This window comes from Abramis brama, assembly GCF_963993115.1.
Source record: "Abramis brama genome assembly, chromosome: 2".
NCBI lineage: Eukaryota > Metazoa > Chordata > Actinopteri > Cypriniformes > Leuciscidae > Abramis > Abramis brama.
Genome location: NC_139964.1, coordinates 31,701,536 through 31,724,046, shown reverse-complemented (window position 1 = coordinate 31,724,046; position 22,511 = coordinate 31,701,536). Strand labels below are relative to the sequence as shown.

At 36.4% G+C, this 22,511-nt stretch overlaps 1 protein-coding gene across 1 annotated transcript; it reads right to left on the bottom strand.

The window, feature by feature from the left end:
- Nucleotides 1–1,354: 1,354 nt before the first annotated feature.
- pdxkb (pyridoxal (pyridoxine, vitamin B6) kinase b) lies at nt 1,355–22,028 on the bottom strand. Its single transcript, XM_084106957.1, has 11 exons — nt 21,736–22,028; nt 18,521–18,575; nt 13,049–13,153; nt 9,362–9,445; nt 8,699–8,733; nt 8,496–8,581; nt 8,245–8,290; nt 2,976–3,087; nt 2,573–2,709; nt 2,409–2,475; nt 1,355–1,774 (listed from the first exon to the last, which is right to left on the bottom strand). The coding sequence occupies exons 1-11, from the start codon at nt 21,814–21,816 to the stop codon at nt 1,662–1,664; spliced, it is 921 nt and encodes a 306-aa protein (XP_083963083.1). The 5' UTR covers nt 21,817–22,028; the 3' UTR covers nt 1,355–1,661.
- Nucleotides 22,029–22,511: the final 483 nt, after the last annotated feature.

Genomic DNA, 22,511 nt, shown 5'->3' with positions numbered 1-22,511 from the left:
CATGTTCTCTGGCACAGTGAGAGAGAACCTGCCGCAGGTCACCAGACCAGCACACATACACAGCTAATCAAGGCATTTTAAGACGTTTCCCCAGTACTTCAGACTTCATACAAGTCTTTTCCTTTTAAGATATGAAAATACTATCAAATAAAAAGATAAAACTACTTTTAAAGTCTCTTCTGCTTGTACAAACAAGTAGATTATCAATGCAAATACAATCAATTCAAAGCAAACGAGATGATAATGTTAGTTACACTGACAAACAAACATGAAGTGAAATGCTAGAAGTTCCGCATTTGTAAATGCTCAATGCAAAACGAAAATCAATGGAACTAGAGAACTAAATCATACACATGAGCAAGGCCAAAAATTATTACAGTACATCTCACCAAAAACATCAACAAGTCACAAAATACAGCAGCGCATCTCTTCAGTAAAATCTCCCTTTTTTGGGGAGAAAATAGTCACAAAAAACAAAATAAACAATAAAATACACATTTAAACACAAGTTGGACTCTCACACAAATGAGTGCTTTGGGTCTGTAATACATATTTAACAACTTACTTGCATTTTTCAGGTTGGCCACAACATATCTTTTCCAGATACAGATATCTTATCACGAACCGCAGTGAGCAAAAGACCAAGCTTTCTGGGTAATTCTCAAACGACAAAAATACAGAATTAAACTTTGCATGAAGGAAGTCTATTTTTAGGACCAACATTGTTTGTATTGTGACAAATAATCACATTTTATCCCTGAAATGAATATAATAGTCATGAAAAGCATCCTCTCCGGATAAAATATTTATATATATATATATATATATATTTAAAAAAAACCTGTGTAAAATAATATAATTTAAAAAAAGAGATTTGAGAATGATTTGAAAATGAGAATGATATTTTTTCACAATATAGTAAGCAACTGAGAATTGTGGAGAAAAATACACTTAACTCACTAAAATATTAATATTATAATAAAACAATTATATAATTATTATTATTACACTTAACTGACATAAAACTAATAGCATAATGCACTAAAACTTAATGGTCCTAAAAATGGGCTTCTTTTTCTTTTATGCAATAAATATCTTATTTTTACCTTTTGATTTTGAGCAAAAATATGACTTGAGGTTTTGTTTTCTATGTTTGTTGCTGAACAGCTCTGACTCAAAATCATAGAGTGTAGAAAAGCATCACATCTATATTAACGTCATTTCTAAATTGGTCCACACTAGATCAATGGCAGTTTAGGTACATAACTGACCTGGACTGGACATGTCAGAGACTGGGCTTTATGTGCAGGACGAACCGGAGTTCTTGAGGAGCTTTGAGAGAGAGAGAGAGAGAGAGAGAGAGAGAGAGAGAGAGAGAGAGAGAGAGAGAGACAGAGATGGTGAAGACTGCAAGAGTGTGAATGAGAGGCCGATCATCTCTCCCATTCGCTTCTTCCCTTCTCTTTTCTCTGCGCAAGCGATCACCCCCCCTCTCGCCTGTTTGGCCGTACCCTGCTGAATCTCTTGGGAATGGAACTGTTGTGCTCTGGCTGAGATTCTAAGGCAATGTCACATTACATATCAAAATGTACAACATCTATACATTGTGCAGTTGTGAGCGGAGGGTGAGGTGTGTGGATGAGATGTGGCGTGTGGCGGCTCTATAGAACGGTGGCCTCCATGACTATGGCTGGATCCTCTATGTCCGCTTTACTCTGGACCATCCGTAACTCCAGCTGAGCCGGGCTGGGTCTTCTACCTGGACCTGCCATTTCTGAACATGCAAGACAAAGACAGGAAAGCATTTCAATGGAACAATTTCAATGTAAGATGTTTATGAAAGTCTCTTTGGCTAACCAAGGCTGCATAAATTTGATCAAAAACACAGATATTGTGAAATATTATTATAACTTTAAGAACTGTTTTCTATGTGTATGCATTTTAAATTGTAATTTATTCCTGTTATGACAAAGCTGAATTTTCACTCGCATGATTCTTGATGTACAAGTCTTTACTGTCACTTTTGATCAAATTAATGCGTCCTTGCTCCATAAAAGTATAATTTTTTTTAAAAATCTTTTGAACAGTGGTGTATATACATAATGAAACAATGATAGTGACAGATGGATGACATGTTTAGGCTTTTCAGTGGCCATAACTGTAAACCAAACAAATGTATAAGTGAATATCCTATGTTTTTATTGAGTTTGTTATTTTAATTAAATATTTAAGTGCTTCATACAGCTACAAGATACCTAGAAAACATCAAGCACTGCTTATTTTTGTGTTATTGCTGACTGTTTACTTGAGCAATTACTCATTTGTAATTTTAATATTGATAACAAATTTTGGCATTGTAACAACATGAACATACATATCACATAAACAACGTTTGGCTGCTGTGTTACCATGGGCATAAGATATAGTCCTCTGAATGACATGGTGCATGACGGAGAAAGTCTTCTCGCATGCCGTCTGAGAAAGAGAACAAGACAGAATAACACTCGATCAGCATTTTATTACTGCGCTGCATGATCTCTGTGATGCATTTATGACATGATGATTTATGTACCTTCAGGTCTGTTGGGTAATGGTGAGTCCAGGCCAACAGCATAGCAGCAAATAGATCACCTGTCCCAACAAACACCGCATCCACTTTCGGCACCTCTATTCGGATCCGCTGGGTCTTCCTTGTACCGTCCGGCATCACTGCAGAAACATGGCTATTTTGTTCATGTCTGCGTTCTTCAAAACAATTCACCATACATGAACCAGCCCTGATCTTCAACCAGTAGGCTACACAACCACATGAAGATGGTTCAGAGCAATAAATATATATATATATAAATAAATATAAAAATATTTGAATTCACATGCATTCCAATAAGCTCTCATGATTTGTCATCTGTCAAAATCCACATTATCTTCCACTGTTCAGCACACATGGACACACACACACACACACACACACTTACAAATGCGCTGACTGCCAAGAGACACCAGGAATCTGTCTCCGAGACGAGGGGGCAGATCAGAGCTGGTGATGACCACAGTGTCTGGACCCATCTTATGCAGCAGGTCCATCACCTGAACACACACACACACACACACACACACAGTCAGAGGCCTTTACTGGATCTCCATTATAATGTTGACAGCAACACGTTTCTTGTTGATGGTTGAGCTTTGTCTCAATTTTCAAAAGGTCTCAAAAATACAGACAGCCTGTATTCAAAGGGTTCACAAATGTTTTCCTAATAATAATAAAAAAAGTATTACTATTATAATCTCAATAGTAATTATATATTAATAATATATTAGATAATTTAAAGAAAATATAATTATTATTGATTATGCATTAATCATATATGTTTAGATATTAATAGTAACAAAATAACGGTTATAATAATGTTAAATAATTGTTATAATAATTAGTAATTATATATGAATAATTATTAGATAATATTAAGGCAATAATAATATTTTCAAATGTTATCATTTTCATAATAAATATAATCCCCCTGTCTCTACACTCACACACCCATATATGCATGTACAGTGAGGAAAATAAGTATTTGAACACCCTGCTATTTTGCAAGTTCTCCCACTTAGAAATCATGGAGGGGTCTGAAATTGTCATCGTAGGTGCATGTCCACTGTGAGAGACATGATCTAAATTTTTTTTTCCAGAAATCACAATGTATGATTTTTTAACTATTTATTTGTATGATACAGCTGCAAATAAGTATTTGAACACCTGAGAAAATCAATGTTAATATTTGGTACAGTAGCCTTTGTTTGCAATTACAGAGGTCAAACGTTTCCTGTAGTTTTTCACCAGGTTTGCACACACTGCAGGAGGGATTTTGGCCCACTCCTCCACACAGATCTTCTCTAGATCAGTCAGGTTTCTGGGCTGTCGCTGAGAAACACGGAGTTTGAGCTCCCTCCAAAGATTCTCTATTGGGTTTAGGTCTGGAGACTGGCTAGGCCACGCCAGAACCTTGATATGCTTCTTACAGAGCCACTCCTTGGTTATCCTGGCTGTGTGCTTCGGGTCATTGTCATGTTGGAAGACCCAGCCTCGACCCATCTTCAATGCTCTAACTGAGGGAAGGAGGTTGTTCCCCAAAATCTCGCAATACATGGCCCCGGTCATCCTCTCCTTAATACAGTGCAGTCGCCCTGTCCCATGTGCAGAAAAACACCCCCAAAGCATGATGCTACCACCCCCATGCTTCACAGTAGGGATGGTGTTCTTGGGATGGTACTCATCATTCTTCTTCCTCCAAACACGTTTAGTGGAATTATGACCAAAAAGTTCTATTTTGGTCTCATCTGACCACATGACTTTCTCCCATGACTCCTCTGGATCATCCAAATGGTCATTGGCAAACTTAAGACGGGCCTTGACATGTGCTGGTTTAAGCAGGGGAACCTTCCGTGCCATGCATGATTTCAAACCATGACGTCTTAGTGTATTACCAACAGTAACCTTGGAAACGGTGGTCCCAGCTCGTTTCAGGTCATTGACCAGCTCCTCCCGTGTAGTTCTGGGCTGATTTCTCACCTTTCTTAGGATCATTGAGACCCCACGAGGTGAGATCTTGCATGGAGCCCCAGTCCGAGGGAGATTGACAGTCATGTTTAGCTTCTTCCATTTTCTAATGATTGCTCCAACAGTGGACCTTTTTTCACCAAGCTGCTTGGCAATTTCCCCGTAGCCCTTTCCAGCCTTGTGGAGGTGTACAATTTTGTCTCTAGTGTCTTTGGACAGCTCTTTGGTCTTGGCCATGTTAAGGCGGGCGTACACGGTGCGAGTTCGGACCAGGATCGGACACTCGGGAGATCGTGAGATATTGCACACGTTACGAGTCAGTTTAACTGATAATCGCGTCAAAGCAGCTGGTACACGGCACGACTGTCCTGCAAGAATTTTATCCCGAGCCGGCAGCAATCACGTGAGCTTTCGCGCTAAACACAGAGACGTCAATGTTGCATGCAGGCAAAGCTTCAGATAGAAAAAATGACAGAAATGTGTGTGCAAATGATTTGTTGTAAAGCAGAGAACAGTAGCCATTCAACATAAAAACTAGAGAGAGAGAGAATTATTATTTTTATTTTATTATTTTTATTTAATTGAATTATTATTATTATTTTCTGTAGGCCTAGTACAATGTTCAAAATCATGTTCTATGCTGTTTTGATGCTTTGGCAATACAAATGTATTTTTGTCATGCCAATAAAGCTTTATTGAATTGAACAGAATTGAATTGAATTGAGAGAGAGAGGGAGAGAGAGAGAGGTGTGTGTGTGTGAGTGTGTGAGAGAGAGAGAGACAGTGTATGCGCACGCTGTATGGTTGCTGCCACTGAGGTATAACCCCACGTGGTTGTGTATAATTTGGAAGGGGACAGCTGGTGAAAATCGGGCCGACTCCCCGAATTTTTTAAACATGTTTAAAAATGATCGGGAGGTCGGGGAGGTGCTCATAACGTGCTCGGCTCGGCTCGTAATTCCTCTTACACGGTGCGAGCCGCGACCATGCGAGCATCACCGATTCTACTCGATTTCTCCCGAGTGAAAAAAATCATCTGCGAGCTCGTAAAAACAGCAAAAATCGCACCGTGTACGCCCGCCTTTAGTAGTTGGATTCTTACGGATTGTATGGGGTGGACAGGTGTCTTTATGCAGCTAACGACACATACTAACGATACATCTAATTTAGGATAATAAATGGAGTGGAGGTGGACATTTTAAAGGCAGACTAGCAGGTCTTTGAGGGTCAGAATTCTAGCTGATAGACAGGTGTTCAAATACTTATTTGCAGCTGTATCATACAAATAAATAGTTAAAAAATCATATATTGTGATTTATGGATTTTTTTTTTTTGATTATGTCTCTCACAGTGGACATGCACCTACGATGACAATTTCAGACCCCTCCATGATTTCTAAGTGGGAGAACTTGCAAAATAGCAGGGTGTTCAAATATATATATATCAGAGTTTCCGCTAGAAAAAAATGGTGCCGGTCACGGACATTTTGATGATATGCCGGTCAAATATCGCCTCTTAATTAGTCAAGTTGAGGAAAACTGGAGGAAGGCTATGTAACTTAAAAAATGACATAATCAGGCCGAATGCAACATGTTTATTAGCCTAACTTTCAAATAAAAAAACGGGAAAAAACATGAACGTCCGATTGGCATCAATCAACGCCAATTGTTTTTACTATGGTTTCACATTCATAGTTTAACAAACCAATCCCCCTTCCCCATATAGAATATCTGAAGCCTATTGTTTTTACTCAAGCGAACTTCAGTGTCAACCTGCAATGCGCATAAGCCACGTAACCTTGTTGTGCGCGCATAATTATCAGTGAACTTGATAAATGTTGCAGATATGTTTTACTATGCATGCACAATCAAATGCCTTTCAACTTATGTGTGCAAAATTCTGAATAAAAAGAATGTGCAGCAATTTGTACAAATAGAGAGTCTAGGTCTACTATACGTGTTGTAGCCATTAAATAAGCTCATTTAGTTTAATATTTGTTAAAATATTATAATGTTATTTTTTAATTTATGTTGATTATGAAAAGTGAACTGCACGAGTATAGGATGCGCAATATCGAGAGACATGGAGCGGGTCAGACATGATTTTGACCACTTAATTAAGTTTGGTTTTGTAGAAAGACTTTTTTGAAGTGAATTTCGTTTTGTATAAATTGTATCTTAATTTTAATCATTTTTTTATCAACCAATTGCCTGTATTTAATAAATAAGCAGCAAATATAGCAGACGATATAGGCCTAATCAGGTGCCCGTGCGGTAACTAATTTTATTAAACAATAAATTAAATGAAATTGTAATTGTATTAAAAAAGCAACAAAAAAAATCCTGTTTAAGTTCGGCTACTGAGTCACTGTCCTCAGTGCCCAGAAAAGCGCTGAAACGGAAATGAAGGGGAACCCGTTTTTATTTATTTTTTTTAATTTTTTGGCTTATTTTAACTGGCCCACCTACAATCAAAATCCTGGCGCCGTTAGTGCTTCGCAGCGGTCTGATATCAAGAAATAACAGACCGCATTCCACATTGGAATTCAACCAAGCCATGTAATAATGTTTAATAACTTTCAAACGGTAGAGCCTGTTCGGCTGCCCTTTATAACATAGCCAAAGGTCGGTGTATTTTTGCTTTATACATTTTAGGCTTATTCTCAAATTCAGATTGTGTTAGGGGGGCGGGATTATAAGGCAATTTTAATCGGACAATTTGACCGGAGAGATTTCATTTTGTCGGACATTTCATTTTTTTTCCGGCCAATGTCCGGTAATTACCGGACAACGGAAACCCTGATATATATATATATATATATATATATATATATATATATATATATATATATATATATATATATATATATATATATATATGTATGTATGTGTGTATGTGTGTATATATATATATATATATATATATATATATATATATATATATATATATATATATATATATATATATATATATACACACACACACATACATACATACATACATACATACACACACACAGGATATAATAATAATAATTATAATAGTAATTGATTACATAATATATTAATATTATAATTCCCTTAATATTATCATCTAATAATACTAATATTATTATTCATTGTAACATAAAACATTAATAATAATATTAAGATGATAATATAGCAATAATTTTAAAACATTATTATTTGTATTTTTGATGATGATGATAATAATAATTGATTAGATTAATAATAATAGTAACAACAACATAAATAAATAATTATTAGTAATTATTATATTTTCTAATATTTCCATAATATTATTAATAATAATAATTGTATTATTATTACCTTAATATTACCGCCTAATAATAACAATAATTGTTAATCATTGTAACATAAAACAATAATAATTTTAAGATAATAATAAAGCAATAATTTTAAAACATTGTTATTTGTATTATTATTGGTGATGATAAAGATGATAATGAATTATAATAATACCTTTATTATTAACAAATAATATAACATAACAACATTTGGAAATTAAAGTGGTTTGTGTATCATTTGCAGTTAGAGCATCTAATTTATATTTAGACATTGCTTTCTGCTTCCCTCCTTTTTATAAGCCTACTCCATTTCTCGTGTGTGTGTGTGTGTGTGTGTGTGTGTGTGTGTGTGTGTGTGTGTGTGTGTATTTAAACTCACCTCAACAGCGTCTTTCTCTGTGCTGATATTCTTCCCTGTCAATAACCTGGAATGAAGAGCACAGAGTTAGAGGAGTTGATTGCACATCAGTGGGACTGAAGATTTGAGTGTAGAGCCACGACTGACCACCAGAGGGCACTCTTATGTCAGCAATCTGACTGAAAACCACTGAGGTTTGACATTTGCAGCACGGAAACATCCAATCACACGGTAACACACACAAATGTTTGAGTGGAGGGTATTTTACTCACTCTGCCTCAAACTGGTTGGGTGTGATGATATCGGCCACAGGTACCACTTTATTCTTGTAGACAGGATGGAGATTCTGAGGAACATACTGCAAAAGACAAAGAGTACTATGAAAAATAAACGTCAGCTAACTTCTATTTCCTGTATAATGAACATAATGGAACAGAAGAAAGAAAGAGAGGATCTAGAACATAAGCAAGCTTACCATTGAACCATGGTCACCTAAGACAGGGTCACACACTGACAGAAAAACAGAGTTAAACAAGTTATTCCTTAATGTACAAGGTTAATGTACACTGCTGTTCAAAATTTTGGGGTTGTTATGATCTTTTTTAATGTTTTTGAAGGAAGTCTCTTATGCTTATCAAGGCTGCATTTATTTGTATTTTACAAAAATACAGTAATATTGTGCATTTTTAAAAAAACTATTATTAATTTATTCCTGTGATGCAAAGCTGAATTTTTTCTTCTTCAGTGTCACGTGATCCTTCAGAAATCATTCTAATATGCAGATTTGATGCTCAAGAAACATTTATTATTATTATCAGAGTTGAAAACAGTTGCTGCTTAATATTTTTGTGGAAACCGGGATACATTTTTTCCCCAGGATTCCTTGATTAATAATAGAAAGTTCAAAAGAACAGCATTTAATAAAAATAAAAATAAATAGAAATCTTTTTTCACTATTTACCATCACTTCTGATTAATTTAATGCATTCTTGCAAAAAAAAAAAAAAAAAAAAATCATACCCCAAAACTTTTGAATGATGGTGTCTAGACATGCCTGTACAAACATTTATAATGCAGAAAAGGCACTGATCTATAGAGCGTCATGTTAACCTGATCAAAGAGACTGAAAAACACTCACCATATACCAGGTTAGGATTGGCCCTCTTCAGCTCTTGTACAATATCAACCACCATCTCCAGGAATGATGTATCTCTAGTGTAACCTGCAGTAATGGAGAAACAAAAGTGCTTTTATCAACAATTTTGTTTTCCTCTTGAGACTCCATTCGTTCCAGATCAGGATTCTGCCTGAAGTGCTAAAACTGAGCACTCGGCACAGGCACCAGTTCATTCTCGTTCTTTCTGCCTGACAACTTTAAAACAGTTAAGGTGGGAACAATACAATACACTCAATTTGTGGGTGAAATATTGTGTTAGGCCTAAACACTTGGCCTAACAAAGTTATTTTATTTCAGACGACAGAAAAGAATCAGAACAGCATAAAAGTCTTAATTTTGTTTTTGGGTCTACCAGAACAGGTTTTCATGCTTGAATGTTTAAAACACATTATGTTTCACATATATTTCACACTGTTGCAGCACCTCTCTTTCCAGTCTGTCAGTAACGCTCCGTTTAGTTTTGATCTCTATGAAGCCCCTCCTTCTGAAAAGCACAATGTGCTCTGATTGGTCAGCTGAATCGGTGTGTTGTGATTGGTCAATCACTTCAAGTGTGTTTCAGAAATATCACACCCCTAACCAGGCCTCACCACCTTTTTCTGCATATGCCTTGGGAAGGGAATTATTTATATGAGGAATATTGCAACGTGTTCGTTTCAAGGAAGAAAACTCAAGACTACAATGGAGGCGTTTCAGGGAGTTCAGAAACAGTGCGCACTGATATAGAGAACAACTCCCTTTGGAGTGACTTTGCAGAGCTTTTTCATGCTCAAACAGCAACATTACACTAAAGAAAGTTGAAAATGTAAAAAAGCACAATAGGCCCTAGTTAAATTGATAGACTTGGAACTCAATAAACACACCAGTAAATATCAATAAATATCAAAAGTTATTTGAGGTGGGACAGCCTTGAAACCCCCAGGGCCACTCCTCAAGCTATTGGTCATGTGGCGGCTCAGGTAAATAAATCCTATGTGTGACGCATCTGACCTTCACTGCTTTTCATGATGTCATAGTGTGTCACACAATAAATCGCACTGCGACAACACAAGCCACAAGTAAGAGAGGCGTGCAGAAGCCTTCAAATAGCACTTCAAAAATTCATGTTACCGCATTAGAAATATTGCATTATAAACTGTGCTTAGGCATTAGATAGGATAGATGGTCACTGGATACAGAATAATGAGCACACTGACAACTACCTAAATCAGCTCATTATATATATAAAGCCGTCAACGCAAGGAAACCACTTCTACATGACATTTTAAAGTAGTCTGATTTTGATGTTAAAATCAAATACACTACAGTTCAAATGTTCGGGGTCTCTTAAGTCTCTAATGATAATCAAGCCTGCATTTATTTGGTCAAAATTCTTGGGAAATTATTACAATTTAAGATAACGGTTTTCTATTTATATGATATATTAATACATTTTATGTTTTGTAATACTAATTATTCCTGTGACGGCAAAGTTGATTTTTTTTTACTCCAGACTTCAGTGTCACATGATCCTTCAGAAATCATTCTAATATGATGATTTGCTGCTCAAGAGACATTTCTTATTATTATCAATGTTGAAAACAGTGATACATGTTTTTCAATTGAATGCATCCTTGCTAAACAAACATACTAATAACAAAAATTACAATGAATAAAAGAATCCTGATAAGCATAATCTTTCAAATCAGTCATTTATTAGACTCGTTGTGAAATGTGGCTCTACTGGACTGCAAACTGCATGTATAAATTCTTCCCACACTGCTCTCTATTCCCATGTTCTCCTTTCCCCCTTTTCCCATTCTGTGCTTTCCTCTCCTCTCAAGGTGACGATAAAGGAGAGCTCATGCACCGGGGACACTCGGCAGAGCACAACATCTCAGTCTGCGGTGCTCGTGCGAGACCTGCGAGTCTATGACCATGTGTCCTCTGTGGTCCCCCGGTGATGATTATTAGCAGCGCCTTTACAGAGCGAGAGAGATGTGTTCACTTCCTCTCTCACTCCAGACTCAACTCTCAACAGAACTTTACATTTTCTGAAGAAAACGGGTGCTTGCCTATGCAACACTCAATGCCACAATGTTGAAGTTTAACCAGCACTTTTATATCCAGGGGTCGATCTTTATTAAAACTAATTTTAAATGTTTAATTGTAACCGCTTTACCATGTCTTTATTTATTTGTTTATTTTATTTCAAATACCTTTTATATATAGATTCTATAGTTTTCCTCTTGTTCCAGACTTTAAATCTAAGCTTGGAAATCGATCATAAAAATATCTGTCCCATACTGAAAACTTGAAAACATGAAATGATGAAAATGTATAGTGTAATATATCTTGGCTTCCACAAATTATAATAACAATAAATGTTTTTTGAGCATCAAATCATCATATTAGAATGATCATGTGACACTGAAGACTGGAGTAATGATGCTGAAAATTCAGCTTTGACTTCAGATGAATGTTAAAATATATTCAAATAGAAAGCAGTTTTTTTAAATGATAATATTTCACAATATTTCTGTTTTTACTGTATTATTGCTCAAAATAGGCATCCTTGGGGAGACTTCTTTCAAACAACTTTTAAACAGAGTATATCAATATTTTACAAAAAAGCACAAACCAACAATTTTGCCACTAATAGTTAGTGTACTTGGTTACAATGATTGAGATAAAATATATGAAATAATAAATAACACTTGATAATTTTTTATATTGCATCTTTTAAAATCAAGCTGTGATTGTCAAATTATGAAAAATGTGTGAAAATATTGTACAAAATTATGCAAAAAAATAGTATGCAAAGTGTGAAAATATTGTACAAACATAACGCAAAATATTACGCAGAGTGTGAAAATATTGTACAAATTTAATGCAAAATGTGCGAAAATATTTAACAAATATTATGCAAAATAGTATGCAAAGTGTGAAAATACTGTACAAATATAGTGCAAAAAGTGTGAAAATATTGTACAAATATTAATCAATGTGTTTGAAAATACTGTACAAAATAGTATGCAAGCAAAGTGTGAAAATATTGTAATTATAATGCAAAAGCAAAAAGTGTGAAAATACTGTACAAATATTATGCAAATGTGAAAATATGTATTTAGGGTACATAAAATGTAAGCTATAAAACTTCCTGAGCAAGACATTCATTTTATTCCAATAATGTTTAAAGTGTCATTTCTACCACTTTCACTTCCACCACAGAATGACATTTTACTTTAAAAATCTATAATTTGAGATGTAGTGGAAATGACTTTGAGACCAGAATTCTCCTGTGATGCATGTCAACTGTTAAAACACACTTTTCCCACTCTCACTAGTCCACAGAGCCAGAACAGCCTGTAGCTGAAGATATACACACAGCTCCAAGTCAAAAGAGCCTTTCTCATGTGTGTATGACATTATGAGCACAGATACGGCGCTGACCTGCCCTCGGGGCCTCTAGGGCCTCACACAGGGCCCATGTACATCGCTCCAACTGAAAAGTGCTGGAAATATGAGAGTCTGATGCCAACAGGGAACTAAATCATACAATAGTTTTCCTCCCTATAGGCTCAATAAATGACTAAGCGTGCAAATAATATCCACAGCAGTGTGACAGACAAGAGTTTCACAGGCATGACTGGTACCCAAAGAACTGACCTGTAAGTACATAGTCGTAGTGGTTGACGTTGTTCAGTTTGATCCCTTCATACAGCACGTGAAGCTCATCTGCAGTCAACACTTGGCCCTTCCAGTGAGAGTAACCTGGGTAATGACAGATCACAGGTCAGACACATACAAATCACATCTCAAAATCCACCGTCCGGTTCGTCTGCCCTTGATATGTATGGGTTACGAACAAAAGTCCCGTCGTTTCGTCAGAGACCATCGGTGCTGCCCGCGGGAGCTGTGATGATGTCACAATTCAGGTGAGTCACCGGCATGCTTCTTGTTGCTAAGAAACAGGACAGAGGAAAGCCTGAGGGGCTGGATGAAAAAGACGCACTATTGTCGCCTTGATGTGTGTGTTTCGGGGAGAAAATGACTGCGATGGGGAATCTGCGATAAGACGGGTGTCTGTCGTCATCATTTCCTGCTGCCGCAACTCTGCAATGCCTCTCCGCTGGAACCACAGAGCTCTCTAATCCCAAACGCTTTACCCGCACGCATCATGCAGATACTCGATTTCACACCAAATCACGATCAGCATTCAGAAGCCGCTGTGTGAGGTGCATGCTGTTTCTACCCATAAGGCTTTGCTGCGCCCATCGATGTTCCGAACAGAGATAATGCTCTGGATGCAAATATATTTCCAAGGTCAAACGATAAAGTCCTAGAGGAAAGGTCCCAGTTTTGCAGATCAGCTCAACAGGAAGAATGTACTTTTAGATGCCGATTAAAAGTAAATGCTAACAGAGTAAATGGCCATTATTTACCATCAAGAAATTCATTCTAAAAGAAAACTGATTGCTCGGTCCTATATTTCAGAAACCAAAATGTTTGTACATTAACTAGACTTGGCCAATGGTACATTAACTAGACAAAGGTCAATGGATGCTGTAATACATCGTCACCTCTATATCAAATCCTGAAAAAACTTAAATATTAAGCAGCACAACTGTTTTCAACATTGACAATACATTTCTTGAGCATCAAATCATCATATTAGAATGATTTCTGAACGATCATGTGAGACTAAAGACTGGAGTAATGATGCTGAAAATTCAGCTTTGCATCACAGGAATAAACTATATTAAAATAGAAAACAGTTTTGTTTTTTGTTTTTTAAATTGGAATAATATTTAACAATATTCACTGTATTTTTGATCAAATAAATGCAGCCTTGGGAAGCATATCTTTTTTTTACAAAAACAAAGAAATCTTACAGACCCAAAACACTTGATTAGTACTTTTTAAAAAGGCTAATAATCAATAAATGGCTCATATCATAAATCTATAATCCTTTTATATAAAAATATAGATGAATTAAAAAATTAAATAATTTATAGTGAATATTTGCCATCATAACATTTTAATGTTCATTATGGAAGATGGAAAAAAATTTCTTCAAATACATGCTATAGAAAAAAGTATTATTTTTGAATTAGAAAAAAGGCGCATAATAATAGAGAAGGGAAATATCCAATGTATCTGGCCATATATATAAATTATCAATAAAGCACTTGGTCTTCATACATATACATATACATATATACATATATATATACACACATACACACACACACATATACATATATATATACATATATACACATATATACACTATATATACACATATATATATAGTGTCAATATGCTGAATTCATCTCTGAAGCAGAAAAGAGAAGGAGACAGCAAGAGAGACGGATAAGACTTTAGTCTAGTGTACTTAGTGTCCACTTACTCTAAACCAGTTACCCATGATTTCAATCAGCCATGTGCTGAACTGCTGAAGACTTGATGTGACCACAGGAGTAAACCACTAACCTACCCAACTACAACTACAGATCCCGACCAGAGTCCCATGGCACTTGGTTAGCTGTGCTGACAGCGGCTGCTGGTTTGGGAATACTAAGTAAGCCACAGTGGCATTAGTCTAAGTCCCTCCTTCTATAGGCTTAAATAGCTTTAAACTCAAGTGGATAAAGACAATGTTACAGCTCTGAGTAGGAGAAAGCAGCCGAGCGGAGAGGGAGGCCAGTCACAGGGCAACAGCCTACAGTGGGTTGTGCCACGTGTTGTTTAGACTACTGATCCGAGGCCAGTTAGGGTTATTCTAACTGATGTGCTTTGAAATGGGATGTGATTATGAGAAGCTGGTCCAGAAACAGTGTTTGGGAAATTTTGCAGTGACAGACAAGCATGTGACATGCATACCAGTCGTGGGTCATGATCTTTTGTAAATGAATGGGGGCAGGAGATTTCAAGCTGCAAAAAGGATGCAAAGTATTATAAAGGTATTATAAATGTAGCCTATATGAATCATGCACTATATTCCAAGTCTTCTGAAGTCAAGGTGTGGTTAAATTAGTGAAATTTCAGTGAAACTTTACAGGGAAAAAAGGGCACATATTATCAATAGTGTAGCAATGTATAAAGCACAGCTCACACTGGAGTCACTTTCAAACACAGTGGCTTTCAGCTGGTCAACACAGCAAATTTGCACGATTAACTTGAAACAGTTGCAAAATCTGTGTGGGGAAATCTCAAAATTGTGTATCGCGTGGATTCCCACAGAAATGGCTGGATTTCGCCAACGTAAATTCGCTGAACAATGGTAAATTTGGCTACCTTCATATTATAGCTTTGTTTAACATATCATTAAAGAAAATTGAAGTCATTATTGACCATTAACTCTTTTCCCGCCATTGACAATCTTCCGGCAATCTGTGTTTTCACTGTTATACGGTAGGGGGCATTATTATGCTGAAATAGTACAAAACCTCTGGATCAAAACACGGGCGAAGAAGAAGAGAAACAAGCGATAGAGCAATGCTTTGCACAATGCACAATAATGCGATCAGCAAACATTATTAAACAGCATATAAATTCAAAACGGTCAAACATTACCGATAAAATGTGAAACTCATGAAGAGATACAGGACTGTACAAGCTTTGGAGGTGTTGATGGACACGATCTACTCCAGTGGTTCCCAATTCCAGTCCTCGTGACCCACTGCTCTGCACATTTTGTATGTCTCCCTTATTTAACACACCTGAACCAGATCATCAGCTCATTAGGAGAGACTCCATGAACTGAACTGAGTGTGTCAGATAAGAGAGACATACAAAATGTGCAGAGCAGTGGGTCACGAGGACTGGAATTGGGAACCACTGATCTACTCGAGTGGCAACCTTCTGGTCTCTCTTTTGAATCCAACAAGGAAGTGACTTAAACTGCAATTCACCGACTGGCCACTAGAGGCTCCAAAAAGAGAGTCAATCCCATAGAACCAGAATGTTAAAATGCCCAACTTTACAGCAGAAAAAAATATGTTTACAGCCTGGTACCGTTTAAATTACATTAAGCCTTAAAGTTCTGCATAATTAAGGGCGTGACCACTTGAGTGACAGGTGGATATCCACTGCTATCACTACTAGCCGTTTGTCTGCTGTCTGTTAGCATCACGTCACCTCAGCTAATCCCGCCTCTTTGATCATTTTCGGTTATCCGGGAGTGACGCGCTGCCAAGATGGCGACGGCCGGCTCCGCCCACTTTGGGCTTAAAAAATGCTCTTCAGAAACCTACGGGTGACGTCACGGACACTACGTCCATATTATGTTTACAGTCTATGGATCTACTCCATCTATGTTTTAATTATCGCTCTGAATCCGATCCGGTCTCAGACAAAAAAAACTTTTTTCTCAGCTTTCAGTTAAAAATGTAGCTTTTTTTATAAAACTTACCCAAAAATAAAATAATAATAATGCATGAAACTAGAATAAAATGTTTTTTTGTTTGTTTTTCAAAGCAGAGGCTCTGTTATTATTTTTATGTCTTTTGCATGTTCAGATATTCATACAACAAAATATTCAGGGGGCCATGAACATTTTGAGAAAATCAAAAATCTGGTGCTGGCTGTCAACTTTTTAGAGTTAAGAACTGAGTTAAGAACTGTATCAGTCTGATTTATGAACAAATCATTCAGACCTATTTTGTGAAGCAGCTGATTTACTGAAAAGACCTAGCCCAAAATTAGCAATTTATGAATCAGAAAAGACTCATGAACTTGCTTCAGAAGACTTGGGGGGGGGGGGGGGGGGGACCAGGGAATCATACCAGTGGAACAACATGAGAGTAAATGAAGAACTAAGAGCTGAGCGGGAACAGCGGGTCTAAATGCAGGTGAATATTCTGCTCTCGCAAGCAAAAAGTTTTAAAGAACCATAAGGGAAGTGTACAATCCAAAGAGAAGAAAACATATCAATACCCTCCTGAAGTACAAGGATCAGTGGTCTGTTTAACAGCACCCAAATACACACACACACACACACACTTCAAAATGAACTGTCACAACATGTGAATGGAATATGCTTTAAGCACTTGACTGAAGCATCTGTTTCTGTCCTCTTGTCATTAAGAGGTCAAGGGGCACTACAGTGCATTTGCAGATGAAAATTACTCTGTGAATGTGGAAATGCATTAGGGTGCATTGAAACAAGTGATATCCGACAAGTGATCAAAACTCATGAACTCGTATAAAATACAGTCAGGATTAAAAAAAAAAGTCTTTAATGTCTATAATCTTAAATACAAATTATGGGTAACACTTTACAATAAGGTTCATTATTGTAGTGTTCCTTAGTTAACATGAACTAAGAATGAACAGTACTTCTTCAGCATTTATTAATCTTAGTTCATATTAACTTCAACATTTACTAACATGTTATCACAATCAAAGGTTGTATTTGTTAACATTAGTTAATGCACTGTGAACTAACATGAACAAATAATGAACAGCTGTATTTTTATTAACTAACATTAATTAAGATTAATAAATACTGTAACAAATGTTTTGCTCATTGTTAGCTAATACATTAACTAATGAACCTTATTGTAAAGTGTTACCAAATTATGTTATACACAACAAACTGTGGAGCAGCAAATTAGCCAATTATAAAATTATTATAATATGTTCAATCACATGTTCATAAGCTGATCAGCTGTTGTTTGGGGCTGCCTGTCAGGTAATCTGAAAATTTTAACTTGAAAAACACATTATCTTATGTTTATGAAATCTGTAGTGATTCTTTCTTCAGTGCATGTTTGTGAACATGTTGTATCGTGACATATTAACTTTACAATATTTTAAAAAAAAACACATGTACGCTGACTGCGCTGTTTAACATGTTTTACCATGCCATAATCTATTTCAGATAATACCACAACTTTAATTGCAAAAGAAGGTGCCAAAAAGATTCCATCTGGTTGTAGTAATTATGACATCATACAGTAACACATTCTCATCATGTGTGACATCATCATCATAATAATACATTTTAAAGACTTAATTTGAGACTCAAATAAGTGAACCGCACAACAACTTAAACAGTTTTTTTTTTTTTTCTAAAAATGCTTTTGTATGACTTTGTTTCACTGAGACAGACTGTTAGAGTTAGAGTCAGCCTACCTGTGTGATTGGAGAACTGAACAGAGTTGATCGAGTCCACCTCAAACCCCATGACCTGGCAAACACAGACACATTCAGCACGTGAAAAGAAGTTCATTCAGAGAGTAACACACACTCTAAAAGCAATAATCACTAGAGTCTGTGATGGTGTATACATATTACTATCATAAACTTATCATAAAACAGAACTGAAACAGTGGCAGAAAAACTAACTAAACCTAAGAATACTTAACAAAATTAAGTAGGCCTATGTCTTCTTGTTTTACTAGTTATCGAGGACATTTCACATGCCATAACCACTGTAACCCAGACGATTTAACAGGTATATCGAGTTAGTTTTTGTGAACATTAAACTGTTTTCTCATGCTTTCATTTATTTAAACGTCCTGACTCTGGTGCGGCCTTCGTTCTTCGTAACTGAAATGCCATAGCCTAAGTAGACTATAAACCAGGGCTACTACAATTTTCAAATAACACAAATGTGTGTTTTCTCTTGCAGTTTCAACACCTAGTACAAAATACACAAAAAATTGGAGTGAAAAACAACCAAATTAATTATATTAATTATTCTAAGACAAAAAAATAACTAATATAAAACTATACTTCCCCAGTTGATTGATTACATTAAGAATAGCTTATTTCTGAAATATATGCTAGGGCTGGGTAAAAATTTCTCGATTTTAATCGATTCTCATTTTTACGAACCGACATCGATTCTTAAATCCCAAGAATCGATTAGGCTAGTCATCCAGTTTTCAGTTGATGAACGAATGGTAGCGCGCATCCCATCCAATAAATCACAATAATATTTGTGCTTTGTTACTACTGATATGAAACAAAGTCTCAGATTTCAAATTACGTCCATTTTCTTACGGAATTCAAAAACATAAATATCGTTTTGGCGCTGTGGGCGTGAGATCGCTCTGGCGCAGCTCAGCTAAACGTCAGTAAAACAGCTTGTAAACAATGTCATGTAACATCACATTTACCTCAGAAAAACCATATCCAGTGACCATAAACTCGTTAGTCTGCTAGAAAAATTAACTCTAGAGAGGAGCATTTTGCTAAATATATGCACCATATTACATATTCTTTAGCCTATTTTTTTATGTTCTTCAATATTTAATGCATGTTTGAATAAATCTGGCAAGTTTTTATGACAGCCACCATTTAAATGTTTATATTTCATATAACTTTATTATTATAAAAATACATAAGTGTAATTTAAGTGTTTGTATACAAATCATTTCATTTTTACCTTCAATATTTAGGCTAATTCAATATTCAATTAGTAGGCTAATGAAGCCTAGGCTACAACTGACTCCCATAGTTTACAGCATTAGTTAAGAGATTTATTTTCCTTGAGAATATTTGCCATGTATTATACCTGATATCCAAAATAATCAATATTGATTCAAATCGAAACGCAAGTTTGTGAATCGAAATCGAATCGAATTATGATAATAATTAGTATAATGATAATAATGATAATACCCAGCCCTAAAATATGCAAGTGAGGGATTATCTAATTAAATATCTATTAACTTGCATAGATTTCTAGAACAAAAAACTGAACATTGGATGAAGTCAGGTTCAAAATTCTTGTTAAATTTTTTATTTATTTTTTGACATTAGAGTCAAAAGTTTACAGTTTGGATAATTTTGGATATCTATTTTTTTATCACTCCATAAATCAGGAAAGAAATTTTTTTTAAGGAATAAAATCTTGTATAAAATCATGTATGTTGTATGTCTGGTGTATGTAAGTGCTGCTGAAGTGGATATTTCTGACTCAGTTTAGGAGAAAAAACACATTTTGAGAAAACGGCTTTTAAAGATATATAGTGCAATTTAAATCTACAGAAACAAATAGATAAAGAGCTATAAAAGATCAACATAATAGAGCATTTTGGATGTTTTTTTTCCACTAGTCTGGAAAAAAACACTTTATGAAGAGCCAGAAAGCCCCAAATCTCAAAATTGACGGACGCATGAAAAACAGTGTTTTTGACTGTAGTGTCTCGCCTCTTTAAAAGATAAACCGCAAAACAATTAGGCCTACACTCATTGTTTAAGTGAATCATACTTGTCATAAAAAACATCAACTCTTAATTTTTATGGAATTTTGCAGTATTTATTATAAATTAGTTATCTGTGCACGTAATTTTTTTATGCATGTGCCCCTCCCTCTTGCAGCAACATCTCTTCTCTGATGACGTGTTTACTGGCGCGAGGGCGGGACAACCTGTCACTTACATGAGATCAGCCAATAGCAAACCACAACCATCCAACCAACTCCGTTTCATGCCATATATCTGCCTACTGGAATTTGTTTGTCACAATAACACATTGGAAGAATTTGAAAGGGAAATAAAAGGTTAATTTCACTTACTATTAAAAGCAGCACTATTAGTATATGATACACGAACAGATTTCGAGTCTCTCGGAACACAAACATAAAGACAATTTCAAAACATGAGGGTCAATGCAAATAGCGTTCTCTGTCAATGAAAGACGCGGACTCAAAGTTTAGAGAAATTAAATGTAAAACGCAGGATGCACGAGCGTGGGTGGCTGGGAGAGCCGCTGAAAAAAAAAAAACATGTCACGATTTTGCAGGAATTGAGTCTCGCGGCTGTGACGTCAGTCTTGTAATCGTAAGACAGCGCGAGCAAGCAGAAGAGGAAGACAGCCGCTTTCTGGTGGCATGACAGCTGGAGCCATTCAGAAACTAATGAGCCTAATTTAATAGTTTGGACGGGGCTTGAACCCTCATGCCAAATGATCTTTCGGAAACCGAGATTCAATGATATCCGAATCATTTCTGGTGATGATTCACGGCACTGTCACTCCTTCTAATGATGACAGTCGCTGGTCTCACCGCATCGGGTTGTTGTGAGCATTAAACTGCCGGTGTTTTGGCAACACGAGCTTTATTAAGTTCCTGTGGCATATAAATGTAGCCAAATTACTATTAATAGACGCATATCTTCGATTCCGTCTTGCATATCGCTGCAACAAGCATCAAAAGGCCAAGTTCTGGGAATTAAATTGATTAGACTCTGGATAAAGGAAGTTCACTTCATAGATATCACAAGAACTGCATGCAAAGGAATACTGACCATGTGACCTTTCCTTTCTCCAGTCCACAAGCATGCTGTCATGCACTATAACATAATTATCACGAGTGCATCTGTCGTGCTTCAGCTGCTCACCTGTAACGGGAAGGATGCAGATTTATTCCCCACGTATCCTCTCACGACATGACTCTGAATCGACAGCACTCGGCATTCCATGTCGCGCGCAGTTAAAGTTGTTTTAATCGCTCCAGAATGTCACGCGATTAAGGAGCAGCGGCGAACCGGAGAGGTGCTTTTCTTCCCTTTTAAAAAATCCAAATTAGGATCCGTGATGGCAAGTTCACTAGCCAGACAGAGAAATGAAGGACATTCACACTGACTGGAGACGCTCATTGGCGAGCGCAACTACTCAGGCATCCTGAGGGGGCACCTAAAATTCACTGACATCACGACGACGCTCGTACAGCAGTGCTCGTGTCCGCTATTAGTAGAACCGTAAGCTATATTTATCATGCATTAAAGGCAGGGTAGGTAGGACTATATAAAAATAAAAGATCCAAATTTGTTAAAACTTTCTATATATATCAATACATAATTAAAATGTAAGTACTCTGAAAAAAAGAGTATAAAAATCAAGTGACTCTAGACCGTTTAATCTGTATTAAACACAGCTCATTATTTCGATTCGGGACGAATCAAAGGATTGGCTTAGGCGACTGTCACTCTCTCTCGCAACCATGGCAACCACCCTTTTGCCACGGGATCTGCCCACTTGCGCGCGCACGTTTGATTTGAGGAATTCGAGAGGCACGGAACCTAGGAATAGCAAAACAATGGCAGAGAAAGAGCAATCAAAATTCACATTACCGGCATGCAGTTAGTGAAGGCAAACAAGGCAAAAAAAGAAGACA